General features: G+C 49.9%; 4 protein-coding genes across 4 annotated transcripts; 1 reads left to right on the forward strand and 3 right to left on the reverse strand.

The window, feature by feature from the left end:
• Window positions 1-10,188: 10,188 nt before the first annotated feature.
• Window positions 10,189-10,938, reverse strand: IUM83_09928 (Integral membrane protein; the record flags this gene model as incomplete). Its single annotated transcript, XM_067934403.1, has 1 exon — window positions 10,189-10,938. The coding sequence occupies one exon, from the start codon at window positions 10,936-10,938 to the stop codon at window positions 10,189-10,191; it is 750 nt and encodes a 249-aa protein (XP_067793300.1).
• Window positions 10,939-11,994: 1,056 nt separating this feature from the next.
• On the forward strand, window positions 11,995-13,371 carry IUM83_09929 (protein phosphatase 2C BIPP2C1; the record flags this gene model as incomplete). The annotated part of the gene is made up of 1 exon (XM_067934404.1): window positions 11,995-13,371. The coding sequence occupies one exon, from the start codon at window positions 11,995-11,997 to the stop codon at window positions 13,369-13,371; it is 1,377 nt and encodes a 458-aa protein (XP_067793301.1).
• Window positions 13,372-13,445: 74 nt separating this feature from the next.
• On the reverse strand, window positions 13,446-14,378 carry IUM83_09930 (peptidyl-prolyl cis-trans isomerase-like 3; the record flags this gene model as incomplete). The annotated part of the gene is made up of 6 exons (XM_067934405.1): window positions 13,446-13,572; window positions 13,727-13,845; window positions 13,920-14,028; window positions 14,106-14,158; window positions 14,227-14,301; window positions 14,376-14,378. The coding sequence occupies 6 exons, from the start codon at window positions 14,376-14,378 to the stop codon at window positions 13,446-13,448; spliced, it is 486 nt and encodes a 161-aa protein (XP_067793328.1).
• Window positions 14,379-14,878: 500 nt separating this feature from the next.
• Window positions 14,879-19,609, reverse strand: IUM83_09931 (ring zinc finger-containing protein; the record flags this gene model as incomplete). Its single annotated transcript, XM_067934406.1, has 4 exons — window positions 14,879-14,941; window positions 15,012-15,041; window positions 18,521-19,314; window positions 19,399-19,609. 4 exons carry the CDS (start codon window positions 19,607-19,609, stop codon window positions 14,879-14,881), a joined length of 1,098 nt encoding a protein of 365 aa, XP_067793327.1.
• Window positions 19,610-19,928: the final 319 nt, after the last annotated feature.

The following is a 19,928-nucleotide window of genomic DNA, read 5'->3' on the forward strand; positions in this document are numbered from 1 at the left end:
AAATGGAGATAAAAAGAGATAGGAAAAACAAAATTCTCAGTATGTCCCAACTCAAGTATATTATGGACTTACTACAGAAGTTTAATATGACTGAGAGTGTAGCAGAGCCAACACCTCAAGCCAAAAGTATAGTCCTCGAAAAGGAAGTTAGTATGAGTCCAGAGCAAATAGCAGCTCAGCCATTTGATTATAGGGGACTTGTGGGGTCTTTGATGTATCTAGTCCGTGGTACGCGCCCTGATATTGCAAACGCAGTCAGAGAACTAAGTAAGTTCCTGTCCTGTTATAACAAAACTCACTACAGGGCAGCACAGAGAGTACTAAAGTATCTGAAAGGAACGTCGACGTATGACCTCATATTCGACGGAAAAAGTAAAGAAGTATTATATGAGCTATACACAGACGCGAGCTTCGCGAACGCTAATGAGAATCGAAAGTCAGTGACTGGGTATGTGAGTATTATGGCCGATGCCTGTATTACATGGAAAAAATCGAGGCAAGATACAGTCAGTCTCCACACAGCACAAGCTGAATTAATAGCAGCAAGTGAGGGAATAAAAGAGAGCGAATGGTTGTGGTACCTACTGGAGGAACTGGGCTTTAAGCAAAAACAACCGATAGTATGCTGGTGTGATAATAAAGGAGCAATTAGTATAATAAAGGACCCAGCTAACCATGCTTCCACAAAACACATTGATATTAAAGGGCTTTATGCGAGAGAAGTACATGACGATGGAAGAATAGTAGTAACATACTGCAGTACAAATGATATGGTTGCAGATGCCCTCACCAAGGCACTGCCTCAAACTCAATTTGAGAAGCTGAGGAACCTCATGGGGGTTAAGGACCTAAGCCTACCCTTACCACGGCAACATAGCATGGGTAACTCGTGACTTGCGATCTTTTTGGTATCACTTGATTGTGAGAAACCATCGGGTCTGCGATCTTTCGCTAGTATGTCTTTAAGATCCACCATGTGGTCAAGTTCAAGCCAGCCGGCTTCAAGTTGAAGTGCAAAGATACTTTTGAGCCAAGGACAAGTAAAGGACAAAGACTTATGCGATAAGACTAAACAATAAGACGCAACGTTATCGTATTATTAAGACTCTCAAATGCTTAAGTTTTTGGTTAAAGACTAGACTAGGACGAACCAATATGAATTGGTCCAAGCACAGCCAGAGCCACCGTTGACCGCAGCCGAGGTTATGCGGCGAATAGGAACTGTGCCACGCGCGCGCCTCGGCCTCTGGATGGTGGTGCCACAGGATTGCTCCTGGGCTTTTTAACCATGTTTGTCCTAGCCCCCCGAAGGTTCAATTGCGGCCATAGGCGCAAAGTCGAACCGAAACCTTAAAGCAAAATTGAAAGTGAGGAGAGTGGAGAGCTTGAAAGCCAACAAGGAGGCCAATGCGAGCCCCAGAAGCAATTAAGTAATAGGCAGAAGTCATAAGAAATCCAGGAAGTCATATGAAAAGTGGGGTTTCAGAATTATAATTTTCAGAATTGACGTATGTTTTGCCTGTAATCACATCTTGTGATATGCCGAAATATTGTCATATAGTGAACGATCATATGAGCCAAAAATATGTTTTTCTGGCTCTGTGAGAAAAGTATTAGAAATTTATTTCTAATGGGTAAGTTACGATGCAGATCCCAGCCGTCCTAATAAATCCGGGAAATCTGTAAATAAAAGTATGAAAGAGGACGCTGTAATGCCATGTGACCTAAGAAATCAAGTAAATTAAGTAATCTTAGGTAAACAAAGGATCGGCTAACAGCCGTCTTAAGAAAGGATGGAAATCCGTGTGGTGAACACAAGATGCGATCTGAGATGTGCCAGAACTTTTAGTGGGAGTGTTATGATGTCGTTATGATAGGAAGATATGATGCACTCTAATTGGGTCTAAATATATTATTAAATTAGCCAATAGGAAAAGTACAGGTCACCTACTTGTGTGCACCACACACAACCTGCCGAGGGATGTAAGAGGAGGAGGACGCGTGGCACCGCCACTGCAGTCCCCCTCACTTCGAAACTGACGGCCTACAGCTAAGGCTGACAAATGGGCTAAGGGCATTCATTACGAATCAACAACAGCTATACATTTCCATCGTTGGCGTTCACTTAAATATTACATAAATAGCAGTATCTCGAGCAACATCGAGAGGGACCGCATTGGTGGTGATCAGTGAGTAATAAATTACGGATATGTGTGGTAGGGCCAGATAAACTATTGTATTTTTTTCAAGAAAACACGAAAATCAATTACTGTTTCTCGCCGTAAAATGATATTGACCAATATATATTTTTTTCGGCATCCCTGTTTATAAGTGACTCAGACATGTTATTTTTATATTGATTTGCACCTGCAATCGTATCGCCCTAACAACCATGGATAAAATCCCAGAGAACTTCTGCTTCAATACAGAACACCGTATATTTAAAAATGTGAAAGGTAATGCAATATTACAGTCAAAATTGTATTTCTGATACTTTCATAACTCATACACTATTTAAGGTTGTAGTTTTTTTTATGATATTTATTGAAGGAGATGTCTGTATCCAAGAGGATATCAACAGCAAGTTGCATGTTTCTATTAGTTGAACGCTTCTAGAATGGACCGTGCTAAAGTGCAGCGATTTTATCATGCGGGTAGAGCGGCTGCATCACAGAGTTTTCAATGCATAAACACTGCTTATTAAACAGTAAGCAGAAATGGAGAACACTGTTGATCTTGTATCAGCAGACAACTGTCAATGCAGTCCTCTCCTTCCTATTGCTTTCAACGGACGGACTCCTGTCACTCTGAACTCGATACAGTTCCTTGTCAATTCTTCTCAAAGATTAGCCTGTTTCGCTGGCATGGCGTTGTACTGCGTTCCGTGTACAATAGATTGATTACCATGCCGTCACTATGTAGATTAGTTACTATGCCGTGGTCTCAAACATAAAAATATCGTGAACGTATGGCGAACGTTGTATTAGGATTTACGATTGACCGACATTTCTCAGTAAGTTCAATATATACTTCGTTCGAGTAGAAGCCACACCCATGATCAAAATCCACCAGTGTTAATTAATGCAAACCAATTACAGCAAAACGTGTCAGCATCGAATCTACAGAAGGCGAGAGCAGCGTCTCTTGTACGGATGGCAACATCTTCAATTTTTACCAGGACGAGAGCTGATTGGTGCGCGTGCACCACAATTAGCACGCCGAATTCCTTCCGTAGATATTTGTCTGGAGTACGTAAGATATTAAATTGAAAATATTAGGGAACGTACATAATGCAGCGTGCTAGCCCCACTGAACATCATGGAGTTGCTTACCACGAAGTAGGTTGTGGGTGCGACATCGCAATTTCCTTGGGGAAGGGGGAGGGTCGAATCTTGGGTAAGGAATCTAAATCGGACGCGTAGCGTAAAGTGGTGATTGCGGTATTTGCGAGGACCCTGCTGTGTCGAATTACATATACTAAGTGTTGCACGTAGTACTTCGAATCACAGGTCGCAAACGCAATTTTTCCGTCCACCACACCCTTCTGTAAGTGATGATCATGACCAACCGTGATATTCGTTTGGTCGACTGTATGGGGCGAAATATTGTTTCGGTTCACCAAGAAAACGAGTTATTTCTTCATAAAATACCTACCGATGTTAGAGTTCTACAACGCACCGTCATTTCGAGCGAAATGTATGTTATTAGCACCGTCAAGGCTCTATCCCTTTTTAATATCATCACTGAATCGAACACTGGACTGAACTGCCGCAGTGGTCGATGAGGTATTCTACGGAGGCGATTATTTGTGATGCATAAGGTTTGAGCCGACCAACCAAATCCAACCATAAGAAGGGGTCGCAACAGTACCCGACCAATTCCAGATCCCGGGCGATTTCGGTCAATGGTTGACCATGGTTACGGTTAAAATTACCCGTTCGTGTACCGTTGACCACTTGCGACCTCTGCTTCGAAATATCGATCTACCGTTTGCGCTACCTATTCCGACAACTAAGACGGACCTTACAAAGTTTTCTAATTTCCTTCGAAAAACCGTACCAACAGCACACCCAGATCTAGTTGCTAAATTCTGATAATAGTTAAGACTTAGCTTAGTGTGAATGCAGCTACCACGATAGTCGCTGTTGGTGGTGATGATCCAAAATCCTTTAGAATTTTAATGGCGACAGTGTAGATCAAATAAAATATCTTCTACTACTGCTGGGGTACAAACCTACAAGTGCCTTGTAGCACGGGGGGTATCGTAAAACCTGACAGAACACTTAAAAAAAAAATAGCTGCAGTCCTTATCATTATCGCACGAATAACACGAATCTACCCCAGTTTTTGTTGCTAAAATCGGGTGCCTTAACCGTATCAACGTAGGAGGAAGCAGAAGTGGTCAATAGTTCGGGATGAGGACCGATTTGATTGCTATAACAATTATTGGTCCATGATGACGCTTGGCTTCCTTCGGCTAGCTTCTTTACGTGTTCTCTGAAATTTAATTCAGGGTTAAGGAGCGATTGGAATCCCTGGTTTGATAAATGGATTTGTGCATTCCTGACCAAGTTGATCCATCAATTGCCATCAGATTGACAGCCTACCTACTTTCGTGCCGATCGTGCAAGGTAGAAAGCATTCCAGTATTCGGTGCAAAAGCGGATGCCAACTTGAACATGCTGACTATAATAGGTATCGTTTTAAGATGATAAAAACGACCTGCGCTTTGATTTGTATGCTCTTCCACACTCTGAATTTTTTACATGTCCCGTGAATTCTTTATCTGTTGCATGGAGAACGAGCTTCGTCGGGCCGCTGGCACAACTTTGTTTTCGTTTTTTGTTTTTTCGAACCGCTCGGCGATTTCTTGGGTCGTCCGATCTGTGGCTCTGCGTAAGTGATGAGGAGAGCTGGGTCTGTGGCCAAATGAATGAAACTACGGATTAGCCTTCCGTCTGGCAGCGGCGGCTGCCGCAGCCTCAACTTTTGCTTCATACTGTGCGCCCCTGAACACACGGTACCACGTCCACATCGACTTTAGCGACTGGTAGTTTCCAGCCTCGTCGATTGCTTTCAGCACTTTCGTTTGGAATACTTTGTCAGCATACATGGTATCGAACATAGCTCGCCGGGTTGCCCTGGCTTCCGGGGTTCTTCCGAGGACAGCCTCAAATCGCTTCGATTCGACAACGTCATCCATTTTCATCAGTGATACCAGGGTCACGCTTCTCTCTTCTTCGTCTTCGGGCTTATCTTCATCCGCAGTCTTGTGGGTCCTCAGGAACCTGTGTGCGGCGGCGGTCATCTGAACCGTGTCGGTCGGTTGAATCTCGTTGGATAAACCCAACTTTGACACATCCGCGTGGTGCTGAACCGCGACAACTTTGTTACTTGCGAAGGGGGTGGTCATAGCCATCAATAGAACGTAGCACACGCGCATTGGTGGGTTGTTCCGAATGCTGAGAGAATAGCAAAATGCAGAATGAAGAACCTCGGACACCAAATTTACTGAAACTGTGATCTCCAACGATTACTGATTCTCGGTTGCAAGCCATTGCCATAATCACGATCCCCAGGATGTGTCCTCAGGGTTGTAGTTCTCAGCTTGTGATGTGTTTCTTTCCGCTATTGGCTTGGATTCCAAGTAAATTTACTCAATAACGCACACATATGCTTCGCGATAAACCATGCGATAAAAATGAAAAGCTGGTCTGAAGCGTTAGCCTTGATGTCAGAAGACGAGCTGCACAGCGTACATGTACCGGTAGCATGATTTCATAGCGTCGATTCCAGCGGCAGCAGCTTATACACCACCAATTCGCTGATTCCAGCGCGAGGCAAGCGTCGTGATACACAAGGATTGCTGAGTCGTCACGCGCCAGCAGTCCGTAGCACGAGATACGGACTCCGTAGGGTACTTCTGGATTGAGCATTGGCTCAATGCTCAATGCCATTGAGCACCATCGAGATCGTGAAGCGTAGACTCGTGAGAAAAAACGATGCGTGCAGCCTGCTCAATTGAGCAGGCAACATGGCCCTCTTGGTCAAGAGTCTTGGAGATACATGTATATACCATGTACGAACAGTGGATGCACAGGTATGCGGTGGTATTAATTTTCAGAACCGTATTGCTCACTACTGCTCGCAATTCTGGATCAATATTTGTAGGTAATGCTTCAGTCATTCGAATTTCAATAAATTTAGAGCAGGAGATTCTGCGGAGCCATTCCGATTAGGCAGCATGAACCGTCTGTTTCTCTTCAAGGATACACTGTTCAGTATCCGAATACTGCCCGAATGATATAACGTGGTGCGTTCATACGCACACATATCGCCACGCATTGACCATTAAGAATTTCACCTCCAATTCATACGAATCATCCGTGTATTCTGACCTTTGGCGATGATGTATCGCCTGCTGTCGATTCTTTCACTCATGCAACGTGTGCGCTTTCATAGTATTACTTTATGCCGCATACAGTTCAAATTATTCACGACTTCAAAGTATCATAAATTAGCGTGAGCATTTCCATCTTAGAAAGTGTTCCAACTTGTGAAAACCGTACAACTTACACTACATAGTTGCCTCGTTTGAGCACTTGGATCAACTCATTAAGATGTACATGTATCGACGAAGTAAGAGCCTCTACAAATCGAACTTACGTATGAAGTTTGATGACGAACTTATTTTTTTTTGCTATTACGCTTTTTCCTCTTAACAATAAAAAAACATCCTTGTCGCTGTTATGAAATGATTGTGGTCTTTGCTTTCGAAAGAAGAAACATGCAAATTCAAACGAGCAAGTGCGGTCGATTCACAACTACTAAGTAAATATTTCGCGCACGGACCAGCAATGAGTTACACCCTTAGACACGAGGTCATTCGCGACGGCGCTGCTCATACTCCAGCTGAATCTCTGCACTTGTTTTGCCCGACGTCTCGGGCACCAATTTAAGCGCCATGGAGATGAACACCGCCAGCAACACCACAAAGGGAACGTAACTGAAGTCTCTCAACGCATCGGCTAGATACGGATACGTCACACCCACAACAAGATTGCAGAGCCAATTGATGCCAATGCACAGCGATGACGCGCTAGCCCGAATACAGTCGGGGAAAATATCAGCAGTCATGACCCACACAAGCGGGCCCAGCGTCACGCCAAATATGATCACATACAGAGCCGTGAACAAGACGGAAAGTGCTGGGACGTTCACGAGAAATGCCAACGTCATACCAAGTGCCATAACCAGCATACCAGCCAACCCCCACAAAATCATAGTGCGATTTCCGAAACGAACAGCTAAGACTCCGGTAAAAAATGCCGGCCAAATGTTGATGAAATCAATGATGAGGGTGCCCACGCGAGGATCCGAGATACCGGCGTCCGAGAAAATTTCACTTGAGTAGTAAAAAACAGCATTGATACCCGACAGTTGTTGTGAGCACGAGAGAAGAATAGCGCCTGCTAACTGTCGACGATACTTCGGGTCAAACATGGAATCGCTCGTTTCCTTTACACTGATGACGCTCTCCTCATTCTCCGTGGTCGTCTGAAGCCACTCCAGCACCGTATTTACGTTTTCCACGCCATAAAGTCGAGTTATCACGTGTTCCGCTTCCTCTCGACGGTTTTTCATCAGGAGCCACGCGGGACTCTCCACGCAAAGTGACGGAGCAAGCAGCAAGAACAATGCTGCTAGCACCAATGGAAACCCTGCTAGAAATCGCCAGCCCGTGCGGGTGTTTGCGAAAAAGAATGCGACCGCCGGCACCATAATGCCCAACGTCACTGAAATCTGGAGTCCCAGACCAAGAACGTTGCGCATGTGCGGGGGCGACAACTCGCTCACGTACGCACCAATCGTACCAGTGGCGACACCGGACCCAATGCCAGCAATTAGACGCCCAACAGCAAAGACCCAAATGTTAAAGGCGCTCATCTGGACTGCTGCCCCCACCGCAATGAACCCGCAGTTAACAAACAGCAGCTTTTTGCGACCCCACTTATCGCTGAATCTGCCGCAACACAGACTGCCAATCATAGCGCCGAAAATCCACGAGTTCACCGCAAAAGTCCATTCCAGCTTCGAGTGTCCAGGGAACATCAGGCACGTGTTTTCTGCTACTGGGCGAGCATTGCACTGTGTGGTATCGTTGAACTGAGCCAGATTGAGCTGCGATGTTGACCACCCGCTCTGAAAAGGTTGGAGCAACGACGCCAGTACACTGAGGTACACAGCAGCTTTGGGATTGACTTGACGCGAGTCGGTGGTGGGGGATAGCAACTCCGACATTTATTCTTCTTGGACAAAGGACAAATGCGTGACTAAAAATCTGGTTTTGGGACGCGGCGAAAACTCGGGGAAAATACTAGACCAAACCATTTTTTACATGAACTACTGCACGAAACCAAGATAACTACACTTGTAGCCAGCTAGGGCAATGCCATGGACTCGCGCTTAATGGCTAGCTCTCCGCCGTGGTCAATGACAACTTGTCGTCCTTTGATTTTCTTGCTAAGAACCTTGATTCGACGTTCCCCGATGATGCTGCACAATATAGTAGGTGGAAGGAGCACAGGTAGCATGAATCCAGGTCGCGACGCCGCGCTATAGCCCCACATAAATCCCGTCATGACGTACTGGAATATGCAGCCACAGTTCAATATGATGAAAGCGTTCCGAAGGTAATTGGCTTCGTTGTGGAGGAATACGACATTTCCTAGGCAAATAACCGTTTTGTTCTTGGAAGTCATGTATGTGTCAGCATCACCGCCGCTGAGTTGAGATCTTAGTTCAACTGTTTTATTGCCGTGGGTAGTGCTTGTGTCGATGAACACGAGAGGAAAATGGCTGCTCAAATAGTGCACAGCGCGAAATCTCGAGTCCAAGTTCATTTTCTCCTTCAATACACGCACCAGCATGACAATCCGATAAATGTAGACCGGGTGATCGGTCATGGCCTTCCACGTGAAGACTCCATTAACGACTTGCGCGGCGATTTCACTCCACTTGTCTTGGGCAACTTTGTTACCCACGTTTAGGACGCCAGTTTTCACCAGCATTATAGACACACCCGCGACGATGGCGATGACATTCAGTAGTGCGTGATACGTTACTGTCGCGAGGTTCCGTTGTCGGTTTGACTCGTTATCGGTATCACTATCCCCAAGAATGGGTGTAGCCAACGCTGGCGTTTGGTCGGGTTGGACGTACATGTCGAAAACGCTTGGCGATGGCAATCTGAGCTCGATCACGCGTTTTTGGAAGTGTGGGCAAACGAACGGCTTGTGTACTGGGTGAAGCAAAGGCATAAAAGCCAGCTGTCGATGCCAGTCTCTCGGGCCTGTTAAAATAACGGCTGAGCGATTCGTGCCAAAAATGCCCTATCCTGGCGGATTAACAAATGTTTGTTGGCATCCATACCGCTTACTTCAAGGTCTACCCCTTGAAAGATGCTGGACAGCGGAAGTCATTTCCAGAATCATTAACCTCTTGTCCAGTGTGGACAATTCCTAGTATGCCATCGGTTACTTATGAATTATAATTTGAATTTGTTCGGTATCAACGACATTGACGATGCTCATTAAAAAACAATTTTCAACCGACAAAGCTGCTCTACATGTACTTCTGCAAAGCTTTCCCGACGTATTATAGTATCGATTTCGCTCGTTTTCTTTCTAACCAGACGAATCCATGAGTGCTTTCTACTCCCCCAGCAAGAATGGCACGTACCAGTCTCGATTGATTACTTTGCTAGCAATCCTTTACATAGCGAAAAACCATCAACACGTGGTCGGTTTGACTCTTCTGAAGTGAAAGCAGTCGTCGCTTTCATCACTGATCACAATTTTTGACTTAAAAGGAAGTAATACGAAGTGTTTTCGAGATACTGTAGACGACTGTCGTGTTTGTGATGCGTGTTACTGACGTTATCGTCGCAACACCTGCGGTAACGTGGGCGTTGATGTACACGGGCAAAAAGCTGTGGCACGCCACGAATACTCGAGAATCGTAGTTGAGTTGCCAACGTTCGACGCGACGGAGCAAGAATCATCTTCTTTTTCGTCGTGATTTACGACCCGAACAGCGTCATGCAACGATACAGCGTGGACAGCAGAATTGATACGGGGCTATCTGCATTGAGTAGAAATACTGTACATCGCGCTAAGTCAGCTCGCTTCAGTTTTCGCTGTTCGTCAGCACGCTGGGGTCTGCGTTGGCTCGCCGAGCCTTGATGTCCTTGTTGAGCTTGTAAATGCGGTACTGCCCCCCGAAGTTGCACATGAAGGAGAGCGGCAGGAAGACGCCAATGACGAACCCGGGGCGCGTGTGCGAGTTGTAGGCCCACATGACCGCCGTGATCGGGTACTGGAACAGGCAGTTCCAGTTCAACATCACGAACGTGTTGCGTAGATTCTCCGCGTCGCTGCGGACGTACGCGATCTCGTCCACCTGCTCCACTTCTTCCATGTCCGCCAACAGGTACACGTCGTTGTCATCATCTGCTCCAGCGGCCTCTTGAGCTTCGGCGAGCTCCATCTTGTGGTCGTGGATTGCCACCGTATCGACAAAGACGAGCGGGAAGTGGCGGCTCAAGTAGCGCGCCGCCCGGACGCGGCTGTCCTTTGGCGCGACCCAGTCCCAGCGACGGATGCCCAGCACCTGCAGCGTCTTGCCGAGTCGGTAGAGGAAGAACGGGTGGTTGGTGATTGCCATCCACGTGAAGACCCCGTTGAGGATCTGCGAGTTGACCTCGATCCAGTGCTTCTTGACGTCCTCGTCCCCGCCGCCGACCGTGATCATGCCCACTATGACCATGAACAGGATGGCGCCGGACACCACGATCGTCGCATAGAGCACGACGTTGTAGGCGATCCACGCGTACAGGCGGCGCCTGGCCGCCGGGTCTGCCGAGCTCGTCGCTCCCATGGCGTCGCCGATTCAACTTCAGCCAAGATGTTCTTGGCTTGACCACCAGGCGTTTTCGGAAGTGAGGTGACGACGGAAGAGGAGAAGTGCGGGACTATCGGCGATGGTCAGCACATGTATCCTCATTCGAGGGCCGCGGCCAACCGATAATCGTGCTCGCGCGCGTCAACGGGTTGCACCGCCGCCGCCACATAATCATTTTCCTCGAGATGGGGGGGAGGGTCCTTGAACATACATCGGCGGCACCCCCCGCGCCGTTGAGCGAAGTGATCGATTCGTTCCTGTCGCCGAGAGTCCGTCTTCAGGGCTGGGACGTGACCGTCGAAATGAACACCACGCGCGGCACCTGGAAAGCAGGTAGGCAAACTGGTCTTAGTCGGTGCTGCAAATGCATCTGCCCATGACAAGTGGCGCTTCCCGTGGCTCAACGCCACCGTCACCGTCGAGTTGTGCCAACCGCTGCGCACACATGGCGGCGTTGGTAACTAACCAACTAGCCATGGCACGGGCGTTTAAAGTTTGGTAATCCCGCATTACCAAACTTTGTAAGCTGCCGCCGCGGAGACCAAGAGCTCCATTGCGACAGGTGACCAGTCGAGTCAGTCACCGACTGCAGCATCCATAGAGAGCGACGCAGTGGCACTGGACAAAGGCCTCAAGTGTACATGCACAGTGCGAAAGCCGGCGGACCAACGCGCGGCGGCAAATCCCGCCGAGCTTCTCGCTGGATCCTCTCTTCCTCCCTCTTTGCATTTGCAACGCAGCGCCTTGTCCGCCGCTGCGCTGGACGGCCGAGTTCTCACCGAGATCACCACGCCCGCTTTGCCGGATACATCCTGGCCAGCCACGCTTTGGTCTCGGCGCTAAACCTCCGCCTCCAGTCCACTAAAACCCAGCAGCCGCCCCCACCGCCTACCCAGCTGCCGTCTGCCGCCCGCGGCGCAAAAGACCGTCTCCTTTACCCTAAAGCGTCGCACAAGCCGCTCCACCTCCCGCTCAAGCGGCGCATTCCCCATTTAGCGGCGAGCAGAGCAGCTCACCCCCGTCCACTTCCACATGCCGCGTACGCTGCTGCCCCCGCGGCCAGCGCAACTGGCGCAACTGGCGCCGTCGCCCACGGCCGAGCCGGAGCACGCGGTGTGGCTCACGGCGCCCGCGTCCGCCGTGGCCGCGCCCGTTCCGTCCCCGGCGTCGCGTGTGTCGTCCACGAAGCGGCGCGCGTCCTCATTGGGGGACCTCTTCCAGCGTCCACCGACGTCCTCATCCCCCGCCAAGGCGCTCGTCCGCGCACTGCACTCGGTGTCCACGAGGACGCACCAGAAGCTGGCCACGTTCCGCTCGCAGTCGGACCACGTGCTGGCCAGCGGCGGCTGGCTCACCAAGGTCAACAACCCCATCCGCCGGGCCGCGCCCGTCAAGGCGCACAGCTTCCAGCGCGAGCCGCTGCAGCACGCGAGCGCAGCCTTCGAGTTCCACGCGGAAGACGCCGGCGCGGCCGCCAGCTACTTCCACGTCGTGGCGGACGGCGTGTCGTCGCCGTTCGGGCGCCAGTCGCTGGCTGAGGTGGAGGCGCCCGTGTCGTCGGCCGTTCTGTCGGCCGAGGTGGTGCGCTGCGTGCGCGCCATGCTGGAGGAGCTGACCAACCACAACAGGGAGCCGCTGGACCAGCAGGCCTTCGAGAGCGCCGTGGTGGACGCCGTCAAGACGGCCAGGATCAACTGCTTCCAGCACCGCAAGTCCAGGCTGGCCACGACGCTCGCCGTGTCCTACTTCAACCGGTGGACGGGCAAGCTCCTGACCTTCTCGCTCGGGGACTCCAAGTGCCTCGTGGTGAGGAACGGGAAGGTCGTCTACGAGACGCTCGCGGTGCTGCGCGAGTTCAACGTGCCGACCGTCGTGAACCTGCGCGAGCAGGTGGTGCCCAAGGACTACGTGGTGCAGAGCTTCGGGCTGCAGGAGGGGGACGTGTGTCTCACCTTCTCCGACGGACTCGGGGATAATGTCTACAAGGACGACATCACCGCGGCGCTCGCGGCCCCGGAGCTCTGGGAGACCGAGGGCACCGGACTGCAGAGCGTGTGCGACCAGCTTGTGAACATGTCCAAGGTGCACGAGAATATTCAAGATGGTATCGTGAGCGAACGTCGGTTGTATCCGTTTGCTACGGCTGCAGTTCTGGAGTACCGCGAACGCACACTGGAGGAGACCAAGTTGGCTGCGGGAGCCCCGGTGGACGCGAGCGGAGTGGACCATATGGAAGTCTCACGGGAGCTAATGGAGCGCCACAAGGGCAAGAAGACACTCGACAGGCACCTCATGCTGCGCAGGCCGTCGCGCAAGCACCATTACTCGCTCATGCAGCTCAAGCTCATGGCAGAGATGCAGACGAAGAAACCGGATGACATTACGCTCTTCATGACGCGTTTTGTGTAAAGCGGATCTTGAGTAGCTACAAGCGAGCTTTCGCTGTCACGCCACCGCTGTCTATGAGGCTGCTTATACCAGCCTCACATATCGGCGATGGGGTTCGCATGGATGGTGACGGACTTGATCACGATCTCCTTGAGCGGTCGGTTCTTGGCGTCCACCGGCGTCTTCTCCATCGCGTCAAGCGTGTCCATGCCGTCGATGACCCTACGAAAACACCAAGTCGAGTGGAATGGTTAGTATTTATTTTATCAGTCAGTCACAGCAGTTAGTTTATCACCAGCCACAGACACCAACTCGCACGCCGCGAGTACAAACAACACAGATTGTTATCTTAAATCAAATTTGAACCTTCACGTACTTGCCAAATACCGTGTAGACGTTGTTGAGGTGCGGCTGCTTCGCGTACGTGATGAAGAACTGTTGCTTGTTGGTGTTGGGGCCGCTGTTGGCCATCGACACAATACCCCGGCAGTTGTGCTGATCCACACGACAAAAAAACAAAAGTAAATATCAACTTACTCTAGAAAAAATTCCGCCATCTCATAACTTACTCTGTTCTGCGGGTGGAACTCGTCGTCAATAGTCCCGCCCCAAATGCTTTGGCCACCTTTGCCCGTGCCCGTCGGGTCTCCTCCTTGCACCATGAAGCCCTTCATGTTGCTGTCACAACAGTAATAAACATGTTAGAATTCATAGACGCATAATTTATCAAATCACTACGGTAATATTTGTTGTACCGATGGAATTTAGTGCCGTCGTATGCCCCAGCAGCACACAGTGCCAGGAAGTTCTGCAAATATAGGATAAAAATGGTTGAGGGGTCTGAAAAGTATCGGGGGAATGGAGTTTCGCGCCTACTTCGGCTGTACGAGGCGCCGTATCGCAACACACTTCGATCTTGATGTCGCCCAGCGTCGTGTGCAGCATGACAGACTAAAATAACGACAACACACGCGTTAATATCGTCTAGAGAGCTCGAGCAAGACAAGCAGGAGGCGTCAGCATACCATGGTCGATGGCTGCGATGTCAATTATGCAATTAGCCAATCAGAGGATTTTATTTATGGTTAAGCCAATCATATGTCGCTATTTTACAGAGGATGAAGTATATGGAAATTACACGTGACAGACATGGCTACACTCCTTGGTCTCTTTGCTTCAAGTACTTCGGCAAAAAGTGAAAGAAGCAAATACATGTATGGAGATTTGTAGGGCTAAGCACGCCTTGTTTGTAAAAAAAATAAGCGCTGAATCACGACTGCAATACTGCAGCCGAGCAAGCGATTGTCAGTTGAATTGTTTTTGAGGTGTAATCGCTCGTTAGTCTTTTCTTAGTTCTCAAAAATGGTCTTTTTAGTGTTGGTCATTTGGCATTGGCGGCAGCCAGCACTGTCAGGTTTCCGCATACGGAGGATCTCACACAATCTGCACGGTCGTGGAGCTATCACTGTCGTTACTGTCCCAACGGATGGTGGAACCTCGTCCAAAGGAGTAGACACCACGTTGGAACTCATTGAAACTCCGGGAAACACGTCGCCACCAGTGGCTGTATCCGATTCAATAACCTCGATATCTACATGTAACAACAGAACAAAAGCATGTGAGTCGAATCATTCACACGTTGCAACAACATTAAAACATACCGTTGCCTTCCTCTTCATTTTGAGGCGTTTCTATTGACGGCAGGGGAACAGTCTCAACGACATCTTCGGACGTTGAACTTGAGCTGTCACTGAGCGTTAGCAACGCAACAGCATTGACAGGGCCGCTTCCCGCACCCCGTACAAACATGAACTCACACCCGTCGCTTGACTCAGTCGAGACAGAATCGCTGTAGCTTGGGCGCCACCTGTGTTCGTTTTGGCCATCATCTAACCGAAGTAAAAATTCTGCAGCACTGGCTGCGGCCAAGCGAAAAGCTTCGCGCTTGTCGTCGTGACTTCCACTGCCGATTTCAACGATTCCAACGACAAAGTTCCAGTGATGGAGTCGAGATCCACAGAAGTAATTTGACTGCCGTGGCAACGATACGTCGCCTGAACGAGACTTCAGATTGTTCCACGCACGGATGAACACATTGCTCAGATCCACAGCGTCGCCTTGTCGGGCTTTATAAAACTCCAGTGAGTGCTCAACTTCAGATTTCAGATTGCTCCAGGAAATGGCCTCAGCTCTCATTTTTTGAATTCCTTCTCGGAGAACAACGATTGTAGACGACCTTTTCAATTTAATCCAAACTCGGTTGTGATCCATCACCACAACCCGCCCGCTTTCCATTTGTATATGCAAATGCGGCCTGCAAGTGCGCTCAATCTGCTCCATGTATTTGATGTACCATTACATTTTGCGTGGCTTCTTCGTTACGTTCACCACGGGTCCCAACAATGCCGGCAAATGTCGGATGGATAGCGACAGAACGTCAAGAAGAAATGGGTCGTGGTACGAGAAAGTTGCTTCGTAATCGTCGTCCATTATGCCAGAACGGGACGGCTTCGTAGTAAACACACGATCCGAACGTACAAATACATTTGGATATTGCTCGCTTAAAGATGGGTCCTCATGGCGTGGTCGATCGACAGTGCCGTCACCTGGTTCATCATCGCGTCTTGTATGTTTGGCATTGTAAACGTTAGAAATGACCGGAGAACGTGTGTCAGGCCACACTCTTTCTTCTTGCCCATCACTTCGCCAAGTATCCAGATTTGAATCGTAGTTGTATCTACAGGTCAAACGATTGTCTTCATCATTGTGCAATGGTCGATAGACACTGATAAGCTCGCTATCCTCGGCAAAAGCCGAGTCCACGGTGAAATCTTCTCGTCGCCCAAACGCACTTGCTAGTTGATCAATATCGCCTCGATGAGCGGAGTACTGGCTTGAAGAAGCACGTGGCAGGGAGTAGGGGGGTCGTGGCGCTGCGCTGTATTTGTACTCACCTTGGTGATCCCCCTGACCGAGTTGGAGTAGTTTCGGGCAGGAATAAAGCCAACTATGCGGTGGCCTGACATCCTGCTCGGAAGTAGAATCCGGAACCACTGCTCCACTCGAGGCCTGCATTGGCAACACAAGCTGTGTAGGTTGATTCATCGACCGTCGAGATGTAGACGACGTGTTTGACGGCACCATAGGTGCTGCATCTGCTCTTCTATTGGCAGTCTGAGATCTTGCCTGCTCTGTATCGCATCCCGGGGTAGGCGAGAAGCTAAAGACGCAAACTGACTATGGGGGCAACGAACATTAATGATTCCAGGTTTTGAAATGCGTCACCCTTTTAGGAGTACACAGCTAGCATTTCCTCGATCTCTATGCGGCAGATTGGGCACTTGGTCACTTCTTCACGGCGGGAACAAGTTTTACACAAACACAGGTGGCGGCATGGTAGGCACAGAATGGTCTTCTCGTTCGCCAGGCAGATCACACAAAGCTTGAGTTCGTTCTGTTCCTCGACTTGCCGGTCCAGTTTTTTCTGCATCTCTAATGCCTTTTCCTCCTTGGCGGAGCGCACATGGCACAACGTGCTCTCCAATAGTTGTTCCCATTCCTTGAGTTCATCCATCTTGCTGCTCGTTAGAGACGCTGCTGAAAGGTGGGAAAGTGTCGATCGAATACTTTGGAATGGATGGGAGGCAGGGCTCATGTAAGCTGCGTGGAACTGTGGATGTGGGTTTACACTTCTCACATCATGTGAGTGCTGCTGTTGCTTCAGCCGCTTCCGCAAAGTAACGACTTCCTTCATAAGTGCATCCTGGTGGTGCTCATGATCCTCGTATCCATGTAATTGTGTTTGTAGCAAATCGTTCTCAAACAGCAAACCATCGCGGTCTCGTTCCACACGGTCTATGAGCAAGTGCAACTTCTGGTTATTGTGGCTCAGCTGGACAATGCGACGACGAGCAAATGCGACTTGCTCCTGCATTTCTCGATTGCGTACAATCAAGTCTTCGCAGTATCTCCGCCACGGCCTCTCAGCACAATCTTCACTTTCCTGGGATACATTCCAGGACTGTTCTACCATACCACAATCAGCTAGAGCTTCACGAGCGTAAGCCGAGGCGCTTGATGTCGCGGTCGAGGACTCCGCCTGTGCTTCACCTGACGACAATGATACTCGAGCTGGGGAGCAGATCGAGCCATTATATTGGCATTCTTGAACGAGCTGGTCGAATAATGACTGATCCATTACTTTATCTTCATCAGGTACCTGGAGTTCGAGCGCACTGTCGCTGTCAAAACTCTCACCGTTCTCGTTATCATCGACTCCTTCACCGGGCAATCGCACGGCGTAGCCTTCACCATCCCAGCCATGCTGCGTCACGATACCTTCATGCTGACTCGATTCATATTGTTCTCTCATATCCACACTTCCAGACGACAGGTCTAGTAACGGCGATGGATTAAACTGTCCATACTCAAGCGGCCTGCTCACTACCCATTCACCTGCATCGCTGCTATCGTCATCACTATCACAAAAGAAGTTCTGTTGTTGGGCAACACCAGGTCGAAATCGCTCTGCAATAATGCTTTCGTGGCGCTCAAAAGCAGGAGTAGTGAGGTCGTCTGGAAAAGCACCGGGCCTCGTACCGCCTGAAAACGAATCGGGGAATGATGCCCCGTCGTTGATCATAGCACTCATCCGTCGCTGCTCTTCAGCAGAAGATTTGACTTGGTACTGACGGAACAAGTTGCCTCTGATTCTACCAAATGGCCCCCTACCCCAGGTCAGCCCGTCGACTGCAAACGCACACCTTTTTGCCATGTCTGGATCATCAAATTCAAGAAAGGCATGGCCTTTTGTTCGTCCCGTGGAACTTGCTGATGGAATGACCACTTGAATAGGATCACCGATCATGCAAAACAAATTGCATGACAAAACTTCCATCAACTCCTCCGTACGGTCCATCGACACCTTTGGTAGGTTTGTCAGCACACAAACGCTGTTGAAGCACGTTCCTGGCCGTGCATTTCCAAACTCAAATTGCGCCATATCAAAGACTGGCCACTTGAAAGGAAGAAAAGAGCGCTGCTCTAATCCGTTGGTCGTGTTAGCGTCCATAGCACCAGCTTCATCGTGACCGTCTGACGTTCTATCAGATGCCCAATCTTGACCGACGTCGTCGTTCTCGTTTAAGACATCGACGTGTGCATCACATACCATCTTGATCAACGACATGAAGATATCAACGTACGCCAGTTCGCAGTCAGAATCATAGTGGTCTATCTCGAGAACGCCAGCCTCGAGTGCTGCAATCGTGATGTTCTCGCGAAAGCCTAACCGGATCAGGTTCCCCAGCATTGCACTTCTAATTGCGCGCGCTTTCGATGCATTGATAGCTCGATTAGAAGCGTCTATGAGCTCGCCTTGTTCAAGCTGCAACTCGCCATTTTCATGATTCATAGCTTCGATATCCTCCTCTGAGCCCTCGCTGTCGCAGTCATATTCATATATGGCGCCATCCCCTCCATGCACTCTGTTTTGCTGCTCGTTTCGGTCAGAATAAAAGGCGCCAGTACTGTTATTATGCCTCACAGGCTCCACGAAGGTTTCATCCGAGGGATATCCTCCAGGCCGAGTCACGCTCAGAAGCGTCACGTCCGACACGCTCTCTGACTCGGTGTCATCCCCATCTTCTCCTTCATAGTCCTCCTCCTCACCGCTCAACGTGCTATCATCATCCGCGCATTCATACTGTCTAGGCAGAGGCGACCTGCTCGTCAAAATAGCAGAAGCCGACAGCCTTCTCGAAGTCTGCAGCTGCACTGGCTGAGCTACTGGCGATGGATCATCAGCACGCTCCGCGAGGTCCACAGCCGACCACAGTTGCGCCGTCCGAGCTATCAGCGTCCTGATCTCCGCAGCTTCACTCTCGATCTCCACCGCAAAGGCGTCCACACTACCCCGCCTCACCGGTGCCGCACCCTGTGCCGGCACAAGTTCCTCCCTTCCAGCTATAAAAAATAATAAAACATGACAAATTGTGAGCTATCACATAATAAAATAGCTCCAATTTAACTGAAAAAGAAAAAACTCACAGTCTACTAGCTGCTGCTGCAGACTGGAGCGGCGGACTCCGAGTCTCGTGCGCTCCAGCAGCTGCTGACGGCTCGCTCCTCTCTTGTCTCGCGGCTCAGCGGCAGCAGCAGCGAGAGCGCGGCCAGGCGAGCTCTGGAGCTGCTGCTCTTGCTCCTCCTCGTCGCTCTCCGCCTTGTCCAGCGAGAACTGCGCGGCTGCAGGCCGCTGCATTAGTCGCTCCTGCTCCTGCTGCTGATTGGCGGCCGCTGCCGCCGCCTCGGCGCGAGCAGCGGAGGCTGGCGACCGCATTTTATATTATGTTCTCTGATTTGAATCTTTCGCGGGGAGTTACGCGGCGAGTACTTCGAGTTTGAGAGCGATTCTTGCGCGGATAGATAGAACTCCGTCTCGCGCACACGCAGATGCGGTTCGTTCAGCTGTACGCGGTCTGGATCGGGCGCTAAGGCCTCCGGAGGCGCAGCAGCTCGACGGCGAGTGCGACTGTCGAAGGAAACGACCGCGCCCTTTTCAAGATTGGGCGCTATCGGAT

This window comes from Phytophthora cinnamomi (genome assembly GCF_018691715.1).
Source record: "Phytophthora cinnamomi strain GKB4 chromosome Unknown Contig29, whole genome shotgun sequence".
Classification (NCBI taxonomy): Eukaryota; Oomycota; class Peronosporomycetes; order Peronosporales; family Peronosporaceae; genus Phytophthora; species Phytophthora cinnamomi.